The 23232-nt window shown below is 30.4% G+C and overlaps 1 protein-coding gene across 1 annotated transcript in view; it reads left to right on the forward strand.

The window, feature by feature from the left end:
- The first annotated feature begins 1827 nt into the window (after positions 1-1827).
- The window catches only part of LOC129959056 (protein FAM98A-like), a 53904-nt gene continuing 32499 nt past the window's right edge, over positions 1828-23232 (forward strand). Inside the window, exons 1-4 of the mRNA XM_056071851.1 lie at positions 1828-2016; positions 3129-3274; positions 8548-8610; positions 12850-12927. Coding sequence (XP_055927826.1) covers positions 1982-2016; positions 3129-3274; positions 8548-8610; positions 12850-12927 — 322 coding nt within the window. The 5' untranslated portion in view covers positions 1828-1981. The remainder of the gene's footprint in view (positions 2017-3128; positions 3275-8547; positions 8611-12849; positions 12928-23232) is intronic.

Below are 23232 nucleotides of genomic sequence, written 5' to 3' on the forward strand. Positions count from 1 at the left end.
TAGGCAGAGTTGGACTTAGAACTACCGAATTCGGCTGGCAGTTAATTACTTCTTGGATAGAAAGTATTGAGAAAGTGTGCTTCAAAATTCAAATTACAGGTTTAATAAATTATTAACCAAAATTTCTAATCCATTTTTCTTTAATAACTTCGAATCATATCACAGCACAAACAATTTTTGAGGCCTTTGAAATTCAAAAAATTAACTTTACAGTGATATTTTCCGTCATTCCGTTCAATTTTTTTCTTTAATCTTACTAATTTTAAACAACATTGGTCCTTCGCGTTCACTGTTTTGATTGCTATTTGATCTCTGGAGTATAGTGATGGACCCATGTCTCGTCCACAGTAACGAAACGTCGAAAGAAATCAGTTGGGTTTGAATTGTACTGCTTCGATATCGTTACGCGCTGCAGTTTTTGATCCAAGGTCAGCAAACGCGGCATCCATCTTACTGACAACTTTCTCATACCATAAATACGGATTAAAATATGATGTGCTCGTTTTTTGGATATACCAAGAGACTCTGCAACCTCTGCCAATTTCAATCGGTGATCATTCCTAATATTTTTGGGAACTTTTCTAACTATTTCCTCTGTAGTGGCTGATTTTTGTCTTTTAGAATGCTTCGCATCCAGAGTGCTTGTTGACCACGTTTAAAGTCTGGAACCCATGTTTTAACAGTTTTAAATGAAAGAGCAGATTCCCCTTGCTCGATTTTGACATTCGTTGGAGATAAGCCTTTTATAAAAAAATATTTTATCACAGCTCGCACTTCAGTTTTCATATTCGGATAAAAGCTAAATACATTTTAAAACAGCATAGTTTAAAAACAACCAAACACAAATCTTTGAAACTATGCAAGAAGTATCAAACAAAAATGGTACTTTGAAGTACTTTAGTCAAAGTAATTTCGGGAGTTCTACCTCTAGGTCAGGCCGGAAACTTTTCATCCCACCCTCGTATCTTTATGAGTATTTTTCAAAAAATTTTTTTAGTAAACTATATTTATACGTACGCGCCTTACAGTCACATTAAAAACTATTGTCATTTTAATTGAAAGTACATTCTTAAATATAATATTGTGGTGAATCGCATGTAAGCCAGTAACAACTCTTCTACCCGAACGATCGTTTTGGTATAATTGTAAAGTTACTGGACTGCTAACCTAAAGGTCCCAGGTTCTATCCTAAAATAGCAGTATGAGAATTGTATTTCGAATGGAACATCAATTTTTAACTTCCAATAAAAACTTATAACTTGTAAGTTCATTTCATTGTTCTTTACAAACAATAAATTTCACTTAAACAAACCGATAGAAGATAAAATGCATAAAATTTAATTCTGAGTTTACACATTAATTCATTGCCATTTAATTAATTAAAAAAATAAACCGCCTATGAATAATTCAGCTTTTCCAATCTCTCACTGCCTCAGCTATTATTAACATGTATAGCATCTTTTCGAGTCAAAAATGAAATTCATAAAACGTAAGTATGAGTATATATAAAGAATCATGTCATTGTCCAATATTGAGAAAGAATGCGTATAAACGAGGTCTACCTTCTTCGTGCAACTGTCACTGTTATTCCCTGGAACCGACAATCGTTCACAAGATGCATTACAAAAACGCGTTTCATTCTTGGCGTGCAAATAAACTTCCATCTGTTGGCGTAAAAACTTTGTCGCAAGCAACCATACAACGCAACTTCTCCCATTTCAACACTACTGGAATGAAACCTCTCTTTTGAATGAGCTACTTCCCTCCTCTTCGCTTCTAATGCTTTCCCCCCTTTCGATTACTACCGGAATAAGCGTCCTCCGCTTAGCGAGTTTCTACGACTGTTTAAAAGTTAATATTAAAAGTTATTCGGAATAGTTCACGTGTCTTATCGTGAGTTGCGCGTCTCTTGTAGAATATTACATTCGATATATAATTAAAGCTGAATTTCATAAGACAGCCTTAAACGAAATTTTAAAATATGGATCAGTTGTATACAGATTTGCTTAATGTGGGGTAAATAAGAAAAATTGAATGTTAATATTTTCAGTAGTTAATCAATAGTTTCAGACGCAATTAATGTTTTTTTTTTCAAAGCTGTTTTTATAGTTGATCATTATACTCCTTACTTATTACTTTATTTTTATTTTTGTGTTTATGAAAATATTATTACATTTTTTTAGCGGGTATTTATTTTTCATATAAATAATTTCCCCATCTGCTATCATTTAACTAAGCAATAACCTATGGAATGCAGTCGAATAATTTTTAAAAAAAATTTTTTTATCACTTTTCCTTGCGTATCACTTTTATTTGTATACTTATCTAATATTGTTTTCAAGTGAAGATACTTTAAAATTTGTTTCGCATAATGGAAAAGAGTAAAAGTGTGAAAAAATTATTTTTCCATATTTTTGTGGTATTAGCACAACAGAAGTATGAGATGAATTATTTATACATGGGTTGTTCATTGTTATGCGTTAAAAAACCTAATATTTACTTAACTTAGTACCTAATATTGTTTTCAAATGAAGAAACTTTAAAATTTATTTTTCCTTATGGAAGAGAGTAAAAGTGTGGAAAAATTATCTATTCATCTTTTTGTGGTATTGGTACAAAAGAAATATAAAATTAATTATTTATATATGGGTTGTTTGATGTTATGGGTTAAAAAACTTTCATCACTACTTAATGAAATTTCTGTTCATTAGGTTGTAAACTTTTTATTGTCTTGCAATATTTAAGATGATTACTTCTTTAAAACTCGTTTCATGGGTGGTTCAGAACATTTAATACTTATTGCTTTAATGTTAAAGTGCTATAATTCTTCCATTTAAAATTTTTTCATATTCTTTGCTTATTAACTACTGCACAAAAATGTAGCAAAGTTTTTTTTTCCTCCATCTAATTAAATATAAATGCTTGTGGTATTTACATTTACAGCACTGATAAAATTCTTATTTACTTTTTAAATCTTTTTTTGTATCTATTTTAACTAAATAATAATGGTTTTTAGCTACATTTGTTATTGAGTTCAAACTTTAGGGTATTCAAGAAAATAAATTTTTGTATGTCTTCAGTTGTTTCTTAGTATTTTTACCATTTACATGATTTATTTCTTTTTTTAGCTACGATGGTCAGTCTTTAGATAAGGATGCATTCAATAAAGTTTTCAATAAAGGCCCACCAAATATGTATTTTATTGATATAATTAGCTGGTTGTGTTCCCAGCTTAATTCTCTATGCGATTTGGAAAGTCATGTTAGTTCTGTTGGTAAGTTTAATTTTTTTTTAAGCTTGTTATCTTTTATTAATATGCATTAACATGAACCATTTTACAAAAATTTTATGTGCTTCTAATATTTTACATAATCTTGAAGATGATTTTAAATATCAGAATTCTAGTGTAATTCATTTTCAATAAGGTATTTTCACATCTTATATTGAAAATTTATATAATTTTTCATCATTTCTATATGATATAATCTGCATGTTTTATGATATATAACTAAATGTTGAATTAAGTTTTCTGGGTGAAAGAATTTGTGTTATGACAACTAAAGCTTTCTCATTTGCATGAATTATTTTTGAAGTAGCCATGCAGAAGTAAACATGGAGTGCAGGAAAAGGGAGTGAGAAGCAGCATTTGTGCAGCGAAGATTCTAGATCCAAATTTTGAATTGCATGGCTTAATGAGCTACTAAAATCTGTACTTATAAAAGGAAGTATTTGTGTGCAGTGTTCAGAGGAATCTCATTTACAGTCATGAAATTTTGCAAATATATTTTCATAATTGTGACTCAATGCACTTCATAGCCAGAATTTAAAATTTTATATTGAGAAAATCATTAATGTTTTGTTTTGAGTGATTTTTCTGTTCATATATGAATATATGCCTATTGTATTTCTGATAATGGTAAAAAAAGAAAAATAATTTTGAATTAGTTGGGGCAAAGAGTTATCAAGAAATTTATAAAATGTAGCAAGTTTTTACCAGAAAGTTTGAGAATTAAAATTAAAACTCTTGCATTCAACAATCTTAATTCTATTTTCCCCCCATTTCTTTTTAAAGATAATAATTCAAGCATTTTCTCTTATTGTAAACAAGAATGATTCCATATTTAAAGAAGGAATACTCCTCCTCTTCCCTATTGATTTTCAATTCATTTTAGGCCTGATGAATTCAACGATTTGCATCATAAGTCTGTAGTAGAAAATATGTGGAAATATTACTTCTTGACTCGACTGTTATTGGTTTAGTTTATTGCATGCCTTTCTCCTTTTGTTTTGAAAAGAAGCAGGATGAGAATTAATGTTTTTAGAATTATATCACTAGGAATGCCATATGGCTGCTGCTAGTGATGTATATAGAGTAGGAAAGCAATATCGTTAAAACCATTGAGCACTACCTGCAAAAATTCAGACCATTTTTTTAATATGATTATTTGATTGTCAATGATTTACAATTTCTCTTGTTGTCCTTGCAACACCTTACCCTGCAATATTTTCTATGGCTTAAAAAAACTTTTTAATTAAAATTTATTAGAATGAAACATTTTATTTAATGTTGTTTTTACTTCGTATGCTACGTGTCAGATATTAAATGGCGTTAAGGAAAATAGATTCTGAAAGGAAAATAGATGTAGAATATTTAAAGCTCTGCTCTAGATTAAGTGCAGAGAAAGAGATCATAAAAGCTATGTATCTGCAGAACAGTTACATTCATCTATTAAATTATTCAAAATATTATTAGAAAAATATTAATTTGGCATGGACAGTAACTTTCAGTGACATAGCCAAGAGTGCTTTAATCGTTGTAAAAGCTAAAAGCTTCATTATACCTTTCTATTATTAAGATTTATTTTTATTATAACTTTCTTTTGTTTTGGTAGAAAATCTCCATAATTGTTTATCAATTGGAGTGTCAGCCTGTTTATTTGGATTGATGCTTCGGCTTGGTTTTCTTCTGTAGTGAAAGCTTATAAGCCAGTTAACAGCTCCACTGCACGAGCAATTGCTTTTGTATTGTGGTCATGTTACTCTGCTGCGAACCACAAGGTCCCAGGTTCTATCCTCGCTCATCTCAATTCGCCACATTGGTGACCTCGGATGATGAATCTTCAACCTTCGTACAGCTGTTGTGGCGCCATCTACCCACAGCAAACCAAAGTCGTCAGACTCACTTGACGCAGCATCAGCAACCACGCACTCACACACGCTCGCCATAATGCTTGGCGCTGCTCAAATGGGTACTGGCGCATTAGAATCAACGGCTAATACATCATCACTCAACAGCCATATCGTTCGTCTCACCTCCGACTCACTGGAGGGAGAGTCTGTAGTGAAAGCTTATAGGCCAGTTAACAACTCCACTGCACGAGCAATTGCTTTTGTATTGTGGTCATGTTATTGGGCTGCGAACCACAAGGTCCCAGGTTCTATCCTCCAGAAAATTTCTTATAACTACAAACAGAAACATTTGAAGTATGATTAATAGTTAAAAAGAATAGCAGAATAATTTGAAATGTTAGTCAGTTTATTAATCAGAAATAAGCCTGAATTAAAGTGGTATATTTTTTGTAAATTTTTAAAAGTGATTATAACCGATTTATGATAACTTTTGAAAGAAGGTACAGTTCAGGCTGGCAGTAAAAAAAATGATAGTTCTATTTTCCTAATAGGATATATTTAAGTAATTTCCATAGTTGTGATTTTATGATTTATTAAGGAAATTTTAAGAATGCTAGATGTAAATTCCATGCTCCATCCACGAATTTAATTTCCAGGGCAGCGCTAAAATAATAATAAAAAGTGGCAGGTGGCTTAAAAATCTTCATTTTTCAAAGGGAAAAATCTTTTAATGGGATGTGCAGGTATAAATTTAAAGAGGCTGAAGATGCAAGATCTTGTTAAGCAACAGTAATAACAGAGGGAAGGAAATTGAAATTATTTTAACTTGAATTTTTGTTAGGCGAGTCATCTGTCAAGCCACATGCTCTTTTTAATCCACTTTGTCCTAATCCTTGATTATTTTTCCAATTAAATACGAAAAATAGATTATTTTTTTACATATTTTATTTTCTTAATAGAACAAAAGCATCTGCTAGGTTTTTTGTTAGATCATTATCTTTGTAATGATTGTACTTTTTAACAGGGTTGCCACGTCACCATAAGAACTTGGAAAACTGAAAAAACACAGGGAATTTAAAAATCATCTAGAAAAACCGGGAAAATGCTGGGAAATTTGAAAATTTTCTGTATTTTGCCTGTTTTTAAGTTTCTTAAGTTATTTTTTTCCCATCTAAAAAAATGCCAATCTCTAAAGATTGCAAGAATAAAAGATCGTAGTCACAGCTTCCAAAAGCGAAACTATACCATTCGCGATTGTATAATGTGGAAACGCGCAATCTTTCTACTCTCTCCTCTTTTTTTTCCTATATAGGTCAGTCCATTTTCGATTTGCTAAACAGCTGTTCTTTCTCCATCCGATTCCCGATTGGCAGCTGATGAGCATGCGCTAGACTTCCGTATCTGCATGAAAGAATCGAATACACTTCTCCGGCGGGAACATTCTGTCTGTGGAAGCAGCGTAGTGGTGGTTAGTCTACCATACTTGAGTTTGTTGAATGGTTTATTTGTTATTTGAGAAACTGTGAGCTTATTCAAAGGAGATTAGAGAAGTTTTTTAAAACAGTGAGCTGCTCAAAATCTGTGTTTAATCCGAATTGGACGGATAAAAAAGTCAATCCTGATTTAGCTGAATGGTTCCGCAGAATCCATTTGTTGCGTACTTCTCGCTTTGTAAGAAAATAAGCCTCAATATTTCGGGAAAACAGGCATTTACTAGTCGTGCTAAAAGATTAAAACATTCAAGCCAGTACTGCCAATTCAAAAGTCACCATTGATGTTGGATAAAAGGAATACGGGAAAAGATGACGTTAAATTGGAAAACGTCAAGTTGGATGTCCGAAAACTAACCGATTTCGAAAGTTTCATTTCAAGAACAATAACTTAAAGCTGAATTTTTATGGGCATTAAAACTTGTTGCGTCGCATTCGTCTTTCAACACATTCAATGCTATATCGGAAATATTTTCACATATGTTCACCGAAAATGAAATAGCTAAAAAATGTACGTTAGCCCGTACAGAAATGTCTTGCCTTATTTGTTAAGGATTTGTTCCATGAAATTGATGGCTGAAAAATCTGCAGAAATTGATGTCCAAATACATAAATTGGCAAAAATAAATGAATTAAAAAAAAAAAAACTTCTTTGTAATGTTTTTTTGTTGAGTAATCATTAAATGATTTGTATCGTAATAACAAAAATGTTTTGTATTTTATTTCAGCTGAGTCCTTAATTTTTTGTGACTTACAATTAAAGAGCATGAGAGGCAATATATCCCCAACCTTTATATGTAAAATTTGTCTTTCTAAATTCTGGATAATAAAGGGAATTTTTTTATATGTAAATATGAACTTTCTTTAAATATGCTATTATTTCAAATAATGTTTAATTGTTGCTTCCTTTCCTTGCTTTTTCTGCTCCTTAAAATCATATTGCTTTATAACTACCATATATATGCTATTCACACATTTCCTCATATCTTGAATATACATACAGGGAGAAAATAGGGAAAATATTAAATTTTTTTTTTCCAGATTAGATTGGCAACCCTATTTTGAGGACTTGTGTGAAACTAGGAAAAATATTGTAGCTGTATATGTTTCAATTTAGTATGATTAAATCATAATTTCCAAAGAAAATCTATATATCATATTAAATCCATTTTATATTGAACAATAATATATAACTTGCAGTATGTGAATAAAAATATAAAAAGTGAAAAGACAGTTAGGCTTGGCAGTCTGACAGATTGAAATTGTGGCTTCCAGCCTTTGGCCTTAAATGACTTAACTCAAAATTTCATTAATTTTCTCCTCAAGATGTGCCTGTGATTTGAAAATAATACCAGTGTTTAATTTAAGATTAAACATTAGAAAGTGCACATGAAAAATTAATTTATATTTCTTATATACATGCATCACACCCCCTCTGATACTGATGCATATGTTTTATATTGCAGAGCATATTCAGAATATATGCACTTTTTGGTTTTGTTATGACGTGGTGATATTAAAATTGTTGCTGAGTTGGGAAGTTATATAAATTAGGTATTTAGTTGTCAGGTTGATAAATATAATAGCATGCTTTTCCATCACGTGAGTGGTAATTACCTGGATGTTTCAAGATTTTTAGTATGACAAGCTTTTATTTGCCTTAGTAACTTCTTCTTGTATATGTAGTAAAACTGGTTTATAGAGCAATTATCATACAAGTGTTCAAATTTCATTAAATGATTCTTCATGTGCAGATACTGCAACAATTATTCCAATTATTAGGAAACTATTCAAATATCAATTATAATATATTCAAATACATTCAATCCTTTCAAATATTATTGCCAGTAAAGAAGTAGTAAATAATCAATATTTCTCTTAATATAAAGTTGTATTTTGGATTAAAATAGTCTTTCTTTTTTTATAGATGAAGAAGATTTGGAAGCAATTGGATTCTTAGTAGAAATTAGTTCTTTGTTAAAAGAATTAGGCAAGTAACAATACTTATTTCTTTATTATTTGTGCAAGTATTTTACATATTAATATAATTTAACATTTAGGCAGTATGAAAGGCTAAAAACTGTCCTATCTAAGAGCACTAGGAGACAAAAGTTGTCTATCAGGTTGCATGTCAGTGCTGAATTTTTTAAAAACCTTTTTGGAAAAGGCTTCAAAATTTTACTATTTATGAAAAAAAAAAAAAAAAAAAATCCTAATAAAGGAAATTTCAATTGCTTTTTGGAGTTTTTGCCTCAGTTATTTTTAATTACTGTATTATTGATAAGTTCTTTTAAGTGGGAAATTTCCTTATAGATGGACATGTAATATGTAATGAAAATTTTTGTTGGGAACTGAAACATGTTACAATTCAACTGTTTCAGAGTTGAGTATGCTTCCCCTGCAGCATAATGTCTGCTGAATCCATTTTCTATTAAAAAATTCATTTTTTCATGAATTCGATTTAAGTTTTCATGCCTATTAATTGATTATTTGTTTATATATTTATTAGTTGCCTAAATTTTATTTGAGATTATGATTATTGTTCGGGAAAAAACCCAAGTTAATTGTCCCATTTATTGTAGTCGAAATAAACTCAGCTGCACTGTTTTGCCAGCACATAGAGATGCATAGCAACACTATTATTAGTTTAGCTTAGATAAAGAGAGCTCGGGTATCTATAAACCAGAAGCTGATGTTTGTGAAAGGATTTTGAAGATGGAAGATATATTTTTTTTTTCATTCCAATTCATTATTCAAAATATTTATTAAAAAAAAAAAAAAAAAAACCACAAACCCTTTTTTACTTAAATCTTTTCCCAACAAAAATGATCCTTCAGATTTCCAGAATAAAATTCAAATGTTTAGCGAAAAAGCAAAAATTTTCTTGATGTTTTTGTATGTAAATGCATGGACTTAAAATATGAGAAGTTACAAAATGCCACTTCAAGAGCAATTTAAAACTGATTAGAGAGTTAAAAGAGCAATAGCCATTGGTACTGTTTATTCAAGAATCTCTCGCCAACTTCAAAAAGCTGTAAAAATAGGTACTTGTCAATAAACTTCAGCTAGAAGTGGTGGAGCCATTTGAAATTTATATTAGTTTAAATTTATATTAAATTAAATATATTTAATTTATTTTAATATATTTAATTATTAATATATTTTATTATTAAAATATTTAAATTAAATTTATATAATTTTAAAATTTGTAACTGAGTGGTTGTTGCCGGTGCAATATAAATTCCAAATAGATTTCAGTTCCCTAATAAGGTTAAATTTCACAGCATTTGAAAGAGCCAGTGACAGATACAAAAATGCACACCAACCAGCTTGATATAGCATACAAAATGGGACATGAAGTGGTAAAACTCCCCTCTTCCTCCATATCGTCAACACAATAGAACTTATGTAGGCACAGGTGAAAGGTGAAATTGCAAATAAAGATAAAACTTAAAAAATTAAAGATGTCGATGAAGCTCTGTTAGACGTAACAGTGGATGGGGGGGGGGGTTGTAAAACAAGCAGAGAAATTACAAGAGGAGTGCTTTGCCAAATCAGGTACTAGAGAAAATGCAATTGAAAGGGTTGTGATCAATTTGCAAGATGACAGTGAAAGCAGTTTCAGCGGAAGCGAAAATGAAATATTTTAACTTTAGAATTTTTTGATTCAAGCAGATTTTTATGTTTATAATATTTTTATTTCTTTCAAAATGAAACATGCTAAAAATTACCTTACTTAATGATAACTATATCTGTAAGTATATGTAATTATTTTATAAATACATGAATTTCTTGAATGAGTTTGCTGTTAAAAAGTGTATTTATTAAAGGGAAATTTCTTTATTAAACTTTTTTTTAAAATTCAAGATCTTATTTTTGCATAATAGAGTACTTATTTCTGCATGTATTGAATATATATTTTTATATCTAAATGCTTAGATTTTTTAAAAAAATCATTCATTATGTGTAAAGATAATATGTAGATTTCTAATAGTAAACTTTACGATTTTTTTAAAAAGTGTGATCAAAATAGATTTAATTTGCAAAACCAAGTAATTTTAATTATTTTACAATGCTTCAAAGTGAAATTTGCATTATTATTTTTTTTTTAAATTTATTGAAGAAAATCTCAAAATTTTTAACTATCGAATAAAATGGTTTGCTTACATTGCCATTTTAATTTTTAACTGCAAAAAATATTCATGTTAAAATATTTATAAAGCCCTTATTAAACATCATAGAAATTCATGATGCTAGTAAATTTCGGTTACATTTAAGCATTCAAATAGAGCCACAATACCAAACTTTGTTTCCTATTTCAACTTTTAACTGAAATGTACTGATGTGTGGAAAAAACAAGGTTTGTCGAAACCATGGTAATGTAGAAAGGGAAAGTGCAGTGAGTAATGAAATCCTGCGACCTTGAAATGCATATTTTATTTACACGGACTATAACAGTGTAGCATCGTATTCCGTTCCAAATATGATTCTGACGGATCAATACCCACACAGTTACAAAAAAATTGTAATCCAAGTTCAACAGTTGGCACAATGGCTACAAAATGCTTAACAGCATTTGATTTATAGTTAACGAATGGGTATAGACCTAGCAATTAAGAGAGGACGTAACAACGTGCCCTAAAGAATTCCTGGGCCAACTGGTAAAATGTAAACTATAAATATTTACCTATTAATGAAACTTTTCTACAAATTTTAGGAAACTTTTCTGCCATTTAAAATGAAAATGTCGGAGGATTTTAGTGTGGACCAGATTACCTACGGGATATTTGCATTCCTATTACTTCTGGCAACTGTGCACCTGCTGCTGGTTTTAAAACCCTGAAAAATTATTACCATAGATTGTTCAACTTTACATAAGTTCAAAAAAGCCATGTGATAAATTTAAAGTGGTAGTTCATTAGAAATTTTTATGCTTCCATGTGATTTTATTAAATGCGATTCTACTATCAGGTGAGATCCTGTTCTCGTATAATAATCAGGGAACTAAACCTTGGATACAACTATTCAACAATTCAATTGATTTCTTTCTGCAATCAGAAAACAGGTTTATTGTTACAGTAACTGATAAAAAAAATTCATATTGTGGTACTAAATTTACATAGAATTCTTTCTAGAAGGTGAAGATAATAATAGTGAGGTGAAGAATAGAAGGTGAAGATAATAATCATCTCTCTGCAAGTTTAAAGTACCAAAAATTAAGAGAGATGGTTCTTGTATTGTTCTTATAAATTGGCAATGATCCATGACATGTTTTGCATACTTGCATAGAGAAAGTTACACTCTCTTTTACATTTAATCTTTTACTTTCACAACAAAACAGTGGAAAGGCATGAAAAAGGAAAGGTAATTGAGACTTCTAATAAAATATGCAAAAGTTCTGCATTATATGGCTTCATAATAGCAAGAATTGTAGACAGGACTATCAAGACAATTTTTAAAATTAAAGCAAATTATATATATTGGAAGTAATAAAAAGGTAAATCTTCATTCCCAATCCAGAATTGTAGGGGATGGATGAGGGCAGAACTATTTATGTAATTAATGTATTGCTATGTATGTAATGTATGCTTTATGTAATTAATGCTTAATGCATTGCTATTTAGAATATCTTATGTTTATCCTGGATAGCATTCCTACGTATTAACGATTTTCATTGAGAGTCTGCTGCATAATTGACGAAAATACAGGTTCTCTTCTAACTGTTTATCTGGTTTAATTTAATAAAGAGGACTAACAATTTATTGCCATTATTTTGGTGGTTTTGATATAATTATAGGGCCTAAAATGAAACTGGTCTTACTTAATCCAGAATTTTATATTCATTTCATTACATGCGGTCAGGGTAGAGATAAGCTTATTAAAGGTTTATCTCCAAGATATTTTGCTGCTTGTTGGTAAAATATCCTGTTTGTTAAAAACAAGAAATCTGTTTGAAATTTCTAGGGATGCCATGTAAAAAAATAATTGGAGCATTAATCTTCTAGAGTCTGGGTCACTGGCCAAAGAAAATAATAGACAGAGTTAAACATTTAGAAGGAAAACACAAATACCAATGCGCATTACCTGTTTTTTCTGTAATGCAATTATGATTGATTTTTTATTATGTAAGCAATTAATGAGCGGTTATCAAGTATTTGTGTTTAATGCGAGAGTTTTTTAAAAGAACTTTATAAAAATTATATATATATATATTTATATTTATATACAGGTTGTCCAATAAAGAAACTAACAAGTGGACCTGTTGAAGAGAGATTATTTGAACCAAAGGATAAGGTGCTTGCTATTAGTATGTATTGAGTATGATATATCTTTGCTCTCTTCATTTTACTATGCTTTCATTTTTACTTTTTCAAACTATCGTTTTAATTGTTTACTACATTTTTCAGTAAGAATTGGCCATGTTAGCAAAAATTGTAATTTTGATATTATTGCTATTGTTACAATTAAACTAAAGTTAATATATCTTTTTAGGCTGTTTCATATTCAAAGATTATCAAATGGAATTTCAGAAAAATCCAAAATGTATATTCAGATGAATGAGCAAGAACATTTATTTAACATTATGTATTAATTTTGTGAAATGATTTCTTTCCGTTTAAAATTCAAATTATAATAGAATGCAGTTTCTATTATTATTTTATATAAAGTAATGCTGTGTTTGCAGATATTTCAGCATGAAGAGACTGTTATATAAAAGTGGAGGAATGATATGATACAGAAACACTTTTTCTAAATGCAGATCATTATTTTTAATTTTCGCAATTGATCTTTTACAGTGCTTGACAATTGCTAAGGAACAGCGGGTTTTTGCAAAATAGTGTTTCCGACAGATGACCCATCATAATAAAATTCAATGTAGAGGGCGTAGTAGAGCAGGACGTATCATCTGTGTAGAAGGCGCTGCACGAAATTTTTTAATTTAGTCGAATTATAATGCAGTTAGGTGTTTGACAAAAACAGCGCTGTAGGTTGTTGAACTTATTTCTGAGAAATTCCGTTTGGTACGGCACTAATTAAGTGCAAAATGTCTGCAGGACATCATTTGAGTGCTTACAATCATGGCCGAGCATTTGAACAACATGAAGCATGTCAAAGTGTCGCTACAGTGTCACAGAATGGGTGTGTCAAAAAGTGTCATCTCGCAATTAAAAAAGACAGCTGAAGGTGCTATGCGAAAGCATACTGGTGGTCCTGGAAGGAACATCACGCCACAAGATGATCGATATATATCCCTAGTGGCGAGAAGGTACAGCATTCTCAATCCATGTCAGATATCGTCGAGAAAGATATCATTGGTGTAGGGAACCTGTTGGTTGGGTTCAGCATGAGTGGTCTACGAATCCCGCTTCACTGTGACAAATGTTTCTGGCCACCAGTTATTGTGGAGAGAGAGGGAAACACGTTATGCACCAGAGAATGTTCATGAACGTGATCGATATTGCCAAGGCTTTATGGTGTGGGCAGGTAGTATGCACAATGACTGAACATCCCTTCATATCTTTGATCCAGGTACTGTTACAGGCAGGGCGGTATTGTAGAGATATTATTCTAAATCATATTCGTCTTTTTAGATGTGTGGTCGGTCTAGACTTTCCGTTTAGGGACGCAGTGACGGTCTACACAGGACCGCTGAAGTATCGCAGAAACTTGAAAGAAGAAGTATGGAATAGCCTGCATATTCTCGGACTTGAATCCCATAGAATATGCATGGGATGTTCTTGGCAGACGTCTTTCGCATGTCTGCCAAGCAATCCGTGCAAGAACTCTTGAGAAAAGAGTGGGACAATATCTCCCAAGAACTCCTCAATCGTTAAGTAGACAGCATGAATAACAGCCAAATGTGCAATGCTGTCCGAGGAGGGAGTCTCTCCTTTCTGAGAAACTGATACCTCTGATCCTTCCATCTGGCAAGGACGATTTTATGTGACTGAAATTCTTCAAATGAGACTTTATTTGTTTCTTTGTTACTTCGCTTTCCCTTATGGTGAAGTGTGTACCATTTTGAATGATACATATAATTCCCCTCCTCTATTACTTAAGCACTACATTTAATTTCTTCGCTCATTGCGTACGATTATTTATTTCAGAAAATATCTCTGTTCCTTAGAAGTTGTCAAGCAGTGTAATATGCAGAACACAAGATGTGGGCTAGGTGATTCTTTTGCATAATATTTTAATTTCGATTTGTAAGCTTCTCTTCTGTGGAAAAACACTTGGTATAAGGATTGCATAGTAGTCTGAAGGGGTTACTAAACAGTGCTATTTTAAAATGTGAGCCATGATCATTGAAACAGATCAGGATCTTAAAAACAATATTAAATAAATTTATTTACTATAGAATATGTTCAAATATTTTGCTTAAGAAAAACTAATTTTCTCAAAAAATATAACAACTTTATATTTATTTAAATTTTGTTTCTAATGTTTTTAGGTATTTAGATTATATTATCACCAAAATGAACAAATTTTTGAATTCAAGGTTAATATCTGAACTAAGGAGGATATTTATCGGTTTTTACATCTTCAAATTTATGATTTGAAGTTGTATAAGATTTGTTTTATATACTTGTAAAGCATTCTTTTTATATTTTTAGCCATTTAATATTTAAATTATGCTTGATTTGACTTTTCTTCTTCCCACTGCTTTTAAAATCAACTAGTAATTAGTAATAATTAGAATAAATCCTGTTTGTTCTATTTTTTTCCTTATTAATATCAGAATTGGTTTATGATAAATTGATCTCAGTTCCTAATTTTTTTAAAGTTCATTCTCTCTCGTTTTCTCTCTTCTGGTTTCGTTGGGGGCAAGATGTGATCGAACTTTCGATCAAGATCGCTGCTGATCGAACTTTCAATCAAGCACTCGACTTTGCTTCTGAAAAAGCATATTTGTTGACGGAACAATAGATATTTATAAGTCAGATTTGTTTAAAATTGTATACGAGTTGAGTATATCTATATATTGAATATATCTGTTATTTGATTCTGATCGAATTTTCGTGACCATTGATAATCAGTCGTGACAATATCCACCGATTTTATTTGGAGGCGAAGATATGTTTTTCGACAGAATTATAGACCTTTATAATTCGAATTTATTTTGGATTTTATATGAATGGAATGTTTGAGTAATCTTTCATTCGAGAGCATGGCATTGAAGTTGGTTTCAAGGCGATGAAATGGAATAAATATTGAAGGAGTGTTGGAATGTTTATTATTTCGGATTTATTTCAGTTTATACGAATGGAACACATCTTGTCCCCCCCACCCTTTTTACACTCCCACATAGTTTAATTTTTTTTATTCATGTGTTTTTTAAAAAATTTTTAAGTAGCATTTTAAATTGCTTAAAAAATGCTTTTAGTTTGAGATAAGATAATTTCGTGAAATTTTATTTTTAAAATGAAGACTATTTTTTCAGTCTATAATTGTCTTTTATTTAACACTTTTCATAATTTACTTTTCAACTTTATAATTCGAATTTCATAATATACCTAAATGTTGATCGAATAACCAAAAGTGGTGTTAATATTTCGAAACATAAGTGTTTTATTTCAGTGTTGTTTTTCGAGGAGTTTATATTATTAATAATGCATAATGGCGTATTTTCAGGGTTGCCACACCATCGGGAGAATCTGTAAAACCTGGGAAACACAGGAAATTAAAAAAAAATCGTGTAAAATGAAAATTAAAAATTTAAAAAAAACGAGGAAATGTGAAGTTTTTCATAAAAATATACAGGGAATTTTAAATTTGATTTTTTCCCCCCTACATCTAAATTATGCCAGTTTCTAAAGATAGCAAACATAAACGATCGTAATCACAGCTTCCAAAAGCGAAACTATACCATTCGCGATTGCGTAATGTGGTAACTCGCTTCTTTTCTACTCTTTCCCCTTTATTTCTGTATAGATCAGTCCAGTTTCGATTTGCTAGATAGTTGTTCCTTTTCCATGAGATTGACGAATTACAGCTAATGAGCATGCCCGAGACGTCTGTAACTGCGTGAAAGAATAGAATACGTTTCTTTGGTGGGAACATTCAATCTGCAAAAGCAGCGCGGTGGTGTTTAGTCTTCCATGCTTGAATTTATTGAATGCTTTGTTTATTATTTGAGAAACTCTGAGCTTATTCAAAGTATTTGGGAGAGTTTTTTTTTCTTTCCTTTCTTAAATAATGAGCTGCTCAGGATCCGTATTTAATAGGAATTGAAAGGATTAAAAAAATCAATCCTGATTTTGTTGAATGAGTTGTAGAATTTCCACAAAGTCCATTTGTTGCGTACTGCTCGCTTTGTAAGAAGATAATAAGCCTAGAAATATGGGAAAACGGGCACTTACTAGTCATACCAAAAGAGGGGGAAGAAATATACAAAACTGCGTGCCAGTTTTAAAGAGTCATCATTGATGTTGAACTTAATATTTAGAAAGAATGCAAGCAAAGATGACTAGTCGAATTTAATGTCTGACTGATTCAAACCGATTTCGAACATTTTAGTTCAAGAACAATAATTTAAAGCTGAATTTCTATGGGAATTAAAGCTTGTTGCGTCACATTCGTCCTTTAATGCATTCAATGATATATCGTAAATATTTTAACCTTTGTTCATTAAAAGTGAAATAGCTAAAAAATGTACGTTAAGCCGTACAAAAATATCGTATCTTATTTGTTTCGGATTATATTCATTAACACCATGAAACCGGTGGCTGAAAAATCTGCAGAAATTGATGCCCAAATACTTGAATTGGCAAAAATGAACAAATGAAAAAAAAAGTATATAAATTTACTTTTTGTTATCATTAAAAATGATTTGCATCATAACAAAAATGTTTTATGTCATGATAACAAATGTGTTTTATTTTACCCGAGTCCTTAATTTTGTGAAATTTGTAGTTAAAAAGCTTGAGAGGTAATATATCTCCCCCCTTTTACTATATAAATTTTGACTTGCTAAAATCTGGATATTAAAGATAATTTTATTTTTTCTGCATATAAATATAAACCTTCTTTTAATATGCTATTTCGAATAATATTAAATTGTCGCTTTCTTTCCTTTCTTTTTCCACTGTTTTAAACCATATTCCATTATAACTAGTATATCAATGCTATTCGCTCATTTCCTCATATTTTAAATGTACTTACAGGAAAAAAAACGAGGGGGGGGGATTTATATTTTCCAGATTTGAGTGACCACCCTGATTTTTCTTTTATTTGTGTATGTTGTTTCATAATTGCTTGAAAATTAGGAGACTTTTTTTCTAAAATTTTTAATGCATTTTTTTTTCATAAATTCTTTTGTAATTCATTATTACAGTTTATTCTCTGCTATTCATGTTTTGCATATTTCGAAATTACTATTTTTGAATCTTTTTGATCTCTGACATCGTTCATGGGCAAATTAAAGCCTCTTTTATTGTAATCATCTAATCAAGTAATTGATAATTCCAGTTGCATAATTAAATTTGTCACTAATATTTTTAAAATAAAAACAATTACTCATATACTGAATTAATTTTTCATATTAGATTTCGAATCCGAGATTTATTAAAATAACTTAATTTTGCCCATGAAAAGCTTTAGTATATTTTTTTCTTTTGTGGAAGAAAAAAGTAACAGATATTTTCTAAATCAGCAGTAAAGAAGGTAGAATTTTAAGAAGTTATGCTCATTTGTGAAGAAATGAAGTATTATGATAAACTGAAAAAGGCGAATACACTTTATTGAAAGAGTTTTAACTCAATTTTATTAAAAGGAAAAGTATGAATATTTTCATTATATAAAATAAAAATTTCTGTAAGATAAACTGAAAATTCCTTTTTATTTTGTTGGGAAGTTGTCACTATATTTAGAACGTATTTAAAATTGCAATAAGTATTAAAATAACGATATGTCGAGAAATAACGATGTATGTTGAACGATATATCATGACGATGAAGTTCGGTCATCGCCTAGCCCTATCTATAATTAAGTAAATGGATATTTTGCATAATTTTCTAAATTTGTAATTATTATATTTTATTGTTTCATTGAATATTAAATTCCAACTTTCTAACAAGTTTCAAATACTTTCTGTAATTTTCTTTTTGAAAGTTTAGTGATTTAGATTATCATACTCATAAAGTTAATTTATGCTTCTTATTCTTACTTTTTCAAAGCAAGAATAAGACTATTCTTGTAATTGCTACTTTTTGTATTACCTTCAACCTCACTAGATGTGTACTTGTTAATCCATTATATGATATTTTAAGCTGATTTACCGTATCTGTCATTTTGTTCTTTTACAGGGCTTCTTAAATTTTTAGTTGAGATTTAAAGTGAAATATTATAATCATGAAAATATTCTCGAATGTATCATATTCTTAATTTTTTTATTTCATAGTAAAAAATAGTTCATAAATCTATACTTTTTTAAAACTTTGTTCTTAAATTTGTTGCTTGCTTATCTATTTTAAATTGAATGTCGTTTTATTATTATTACACATGGGAACAGTTTGTAACACAATTACTGGTGAGTTTGATTTTTACGTCGTTTCTGAGTAAAATAGGCATGCTGATTTCAGAATTGTAATTAGTTCTGTTCTACCTTACATAGTTTTTTTCTCTACACATTATGCGTATGTGACAACTCTCCATGGGATCGAGCTTGGATTATTGGAAGCATTATTCTTCTTCTATTGGCTGACATAAACATTCTCCGACTGGCACCGGGTGGATGGTTTTGTAAGGGAGAACAGCGACAGATGCCTATTAGTCTAGAAGTGTAGTTGAGTTACGCATGAGATACTGTTGTGAGACGTTATACGTCCTCTGATATAGTGAAATAAATTCCGATGTTGAGTCCGAGATCTTGTTTGTATACATGGTTAGCAGTATTTATTTCTTAAAATTTATGTATGAATCGAAACCTTTCCTTATGTCTTCCTCTGCTAGTTCGTGTTGTAAGTGCTTAAATAACCCCGATTCGTTTTTGTTACATACTAGCAGCCTTACCGTTCTCAGAGTGCTTGCATCAGTATATTTGTCGGGCAAGCCTATTCTGCCTGATTGAAAGTGAAAATTGGTGAACAAGATAAATCATGGGCCTTCCACGAAATGTGCAAAGCAGAATGTCAAAAGTTTATGGATGTGGACAAAGAGAACACGCCATAAATTTTCATTGTATATTTATGATTCAGCGAGACCCCACAGATCACTCAGTTAATTGTTACTTTTCGATAGTGAAAACTTCAGTATATAAGAAGAAAGAAACAAAAACAGAGAAAGTGCGTTCCTGCAATATTTTCTGAATAATGATCGATTTGTGTATTGCCAAAACGTACATAATTTAATGGCAGCGTTGGAAGTCTCAGCCTATAATACAACTAAATAGAGCTAGCTAAAAGTTGACTTTGAAGGAGACCTCTTCCACAATGGAAATTTATTTCCCAATAGGCCATTCAGTTTTGTTTGTGCAAAAAATATGAGGACTTAAAAAGAAGCATTGATTTGTCGCACTATCACATGCACTAATAAATCATTTGTGTTGACCTTAAAATGGTCTGCTTCCTTCTTGGCAAGCAACACGGGTGTTCCTAGTATCCCTGTTTTTTGAGTATGTGGGTAGCTCGTGAAAAGCATTGGGTGCAGTCGAATTGGCCGCCAAGATCCGACCTGACCTGGTTGTCCAAACATTTTACATCAGCCACTTGTCCTCAGAAAGAACATTATATTTCCATCTCTGTTTATAAAACTGGGTCTGATGAAGTAATTTGTTAAAGTTTTGCCATTTGAAGAAGGTAGCTTCAAGTATCACATTGCATCATTTTTTGATTTCTCATTTGAAAAGATAAGAGCCGGAGTAATTTATGGTCCACAGATTCGACAGCGCATTAACGATGAAAATTTCATCGGAACAATAACAGAACTCGAAAAAAAAAATGCTTGGTTAGCGTTCAAAAATATTACCAAACACTTTCTTAGAAACAAATGACCACAAAATTACATAGAAATTCTGGAGGGCTACAAACTGTTTGGTTGCAACATGAGTATTAAATTGCACTTTTACATATCAATCTTTCTGAATAGCCGGAAAATCTGGAAGTTACTGATGAGCGATTCCACCAAGATATAACGGTCATAGTGGTACAATTGCAGAGGGGGGGGGACGAACTACTCATCTTTATTTTGGCATTGTTCATTGTTCAATCATAAAAAAGGCAACACATGAAATGATTGTACACTGAAAGAATTTTGAATTAAAAATTTCATAAGAGTCTATCTATGTATTGAAATAAGAACAAGCTTCAAAATTTCCAATGGCAACACCCATTTTTTTCATTAAATTTTCAAACTACATCAAAAGTTGTTCCTGGAACCCAAATTTGATTAGACTACGTCCATTCATTTCATAATTATGTGTTAGCAAGAGTTTGGCTTACTGATATTAAAATTCACTTTTGAACTTTTATTTATATTTTAAAAAAATAGTTTTAATCTAAATTGCTTTTGCTATAAAATATTTATACGTTTTGTACACGTATTTACCATTAAAAAGTGATTTTTAATATACGAAAAATCAAAATTAAATTTTTTTTTTTTCATGGTAACACATTTAGATTTAGGCATAAGTCGAAGGATAAGGCCATTTTATGTGGACATGTAAATTTCAGGTTCATTCCTATGAGTAGTTTTTTCATTATATTAAGTTTTCTGTATTCCCACTAAAGCGATGCACTTAGGGCGTATTCACACATTTTAAAATGTTGATGGTATTTTAATGCTACTGATTATGCTTTCTTTCACACAAATAACGTTTTCTCCGTTGTTGTTATATATAATTCGACAGCTGCAAAAAAGCAAAAAAATGCGAAATACAAGTAAAAAAAAAAAGCTTTCCATTGTCATAATATTTTATTAACAGTCGCTACTTTTATATGTGGAGGATAGTTTCTATCCTTGTGGATAGCCAAAATTTTTATTAATTCATTTAAGGTCACGTATAAAAAATAAGAAATTACTGAAAAACGGGGATTTTATTTCCTCATAAATATTTTGTATAATTTAACTATTTAATTTTGCAAACATACTGACCAAATTATTTCTGTTCTGTTCATAATTATAGTGTAATGAACTCCATATGCCCTAAGAAGAAAAAGGCCGTTTGTGCTTAAAAGATTTTTTTTATATGCTCAGTATTTTTCACAAAAGTCCCAAATTTCACGAGATTAATTTGTTGTAATTGTAAATATTATAATATTGTGTTTGATCACAAATGGAATATAAAAGCTTTCAGGCAAGAAAACATTATTAGATAACGCATTTCGTATTAATGTTTTGAATGCAAAATGTCTTGCATTTATTCCCTACACTTGTGAAAACGAAGATTTTCAACTAATTTTAATCATTTGCAAAGTATTAATATTGATTTACTGCTTTTTTGTCAGTATAAAAACGCTTTTAAAAAAATAATTAAGTGCAAAGGCCTGTCAAATTAAACTGGAAAACAATAAATTTGAATTTTTTATTCATTAAAGAGCTGTTCTTGTATTCTTTTGAAAGTTATTTCAAATTTTTGACAACGAATGCAAAACTTTTTTTTTGCAACGAATGCCTGTTTTTACTCTCAAACTTTTAAGAATAATTGTGTTGTTTTTAGTAAATTACATTTAGATATATTATTACATTTTATAATTACGTAATGATTAATATCTTAGAAAAGTGCTACAGTAGTGAAAGTCAAAGAAGGATTTAGAATTCGTCAAAGAATTTAAAGTGATGTTTCGAAATATGCTTTTCACGTTTACAACGTGAAAAGTAACGTCTTGTATATTTGTCTTTATATAATGAAATCTTTCGCAATCAAAACGCATTTGTATAAAACACCAAAATTGCCGGTGAAGCAGGGACGAAAACTTGTTTACATTTATCAGTTTATCAGTAATTGAAATGCACATATATATTTGTATGCTAAGTGTATAATAAAGTGGTGTATCATTTCATGTCTATTTATGAATAATCAGGAGTGTTGCTAGACGTAGAATATACTGATAAAGACTTGCTGAAATAAAGCGCATAGAGAATAAAGTTATTTTTATTCTCTCTCAATCGGTAAAATATTAATTTTAAAAATAAAATAAATATTTCTTGTAAATAATGAAAAAATATATATTTCGTTTTATTTCTTTTGCTCAAACATCAAAATTTTCTATTTCGGTGCTTTCACCTTAATGGAGATTCGTGCTTAAGTCCAATGTGAGCAAAATTTTCCTGAATATTTCTCTATGAAAAAGAATCGGAATTTCCCCCATAGTTTTTACTGTAAATATTTCATCATGAATGAAGTAGTAATTGATTTTAACAAATAGACTCGCTTTACGGATGCTTTTGAAGTGTCAATAATAATAATAATAATTGTCAAGCCACTGGGAGAACAGGAAGTATGAAAATCCTCTAAAAAAACCGGGAATATGCAAGGGAATTTGAAAATTTTCATAAAAAGCGGGAAATTTAAGCTTCTTAATTATTTTAATTCCCATCAAAAAAGGAAATGCCGGTCTCTAAAGATTGCAAGAATAAAAGATCGTAATCATAGCTTCCAAAATCTAAACAATAC

The sequence above is a fragment of the Argiope bruennichi genome, chromosome X1, assembly GCF_947563725.1.
Source record: "Argiope bruennichi chromosome X1, qqArgBrue1.1, whole genome shotgun sequence".
NCBI lineage: Eukaryota > Metazoa > Arthropoda > Arachnida > Araneae > Araneidae > Argiope > Argiope bruennichi.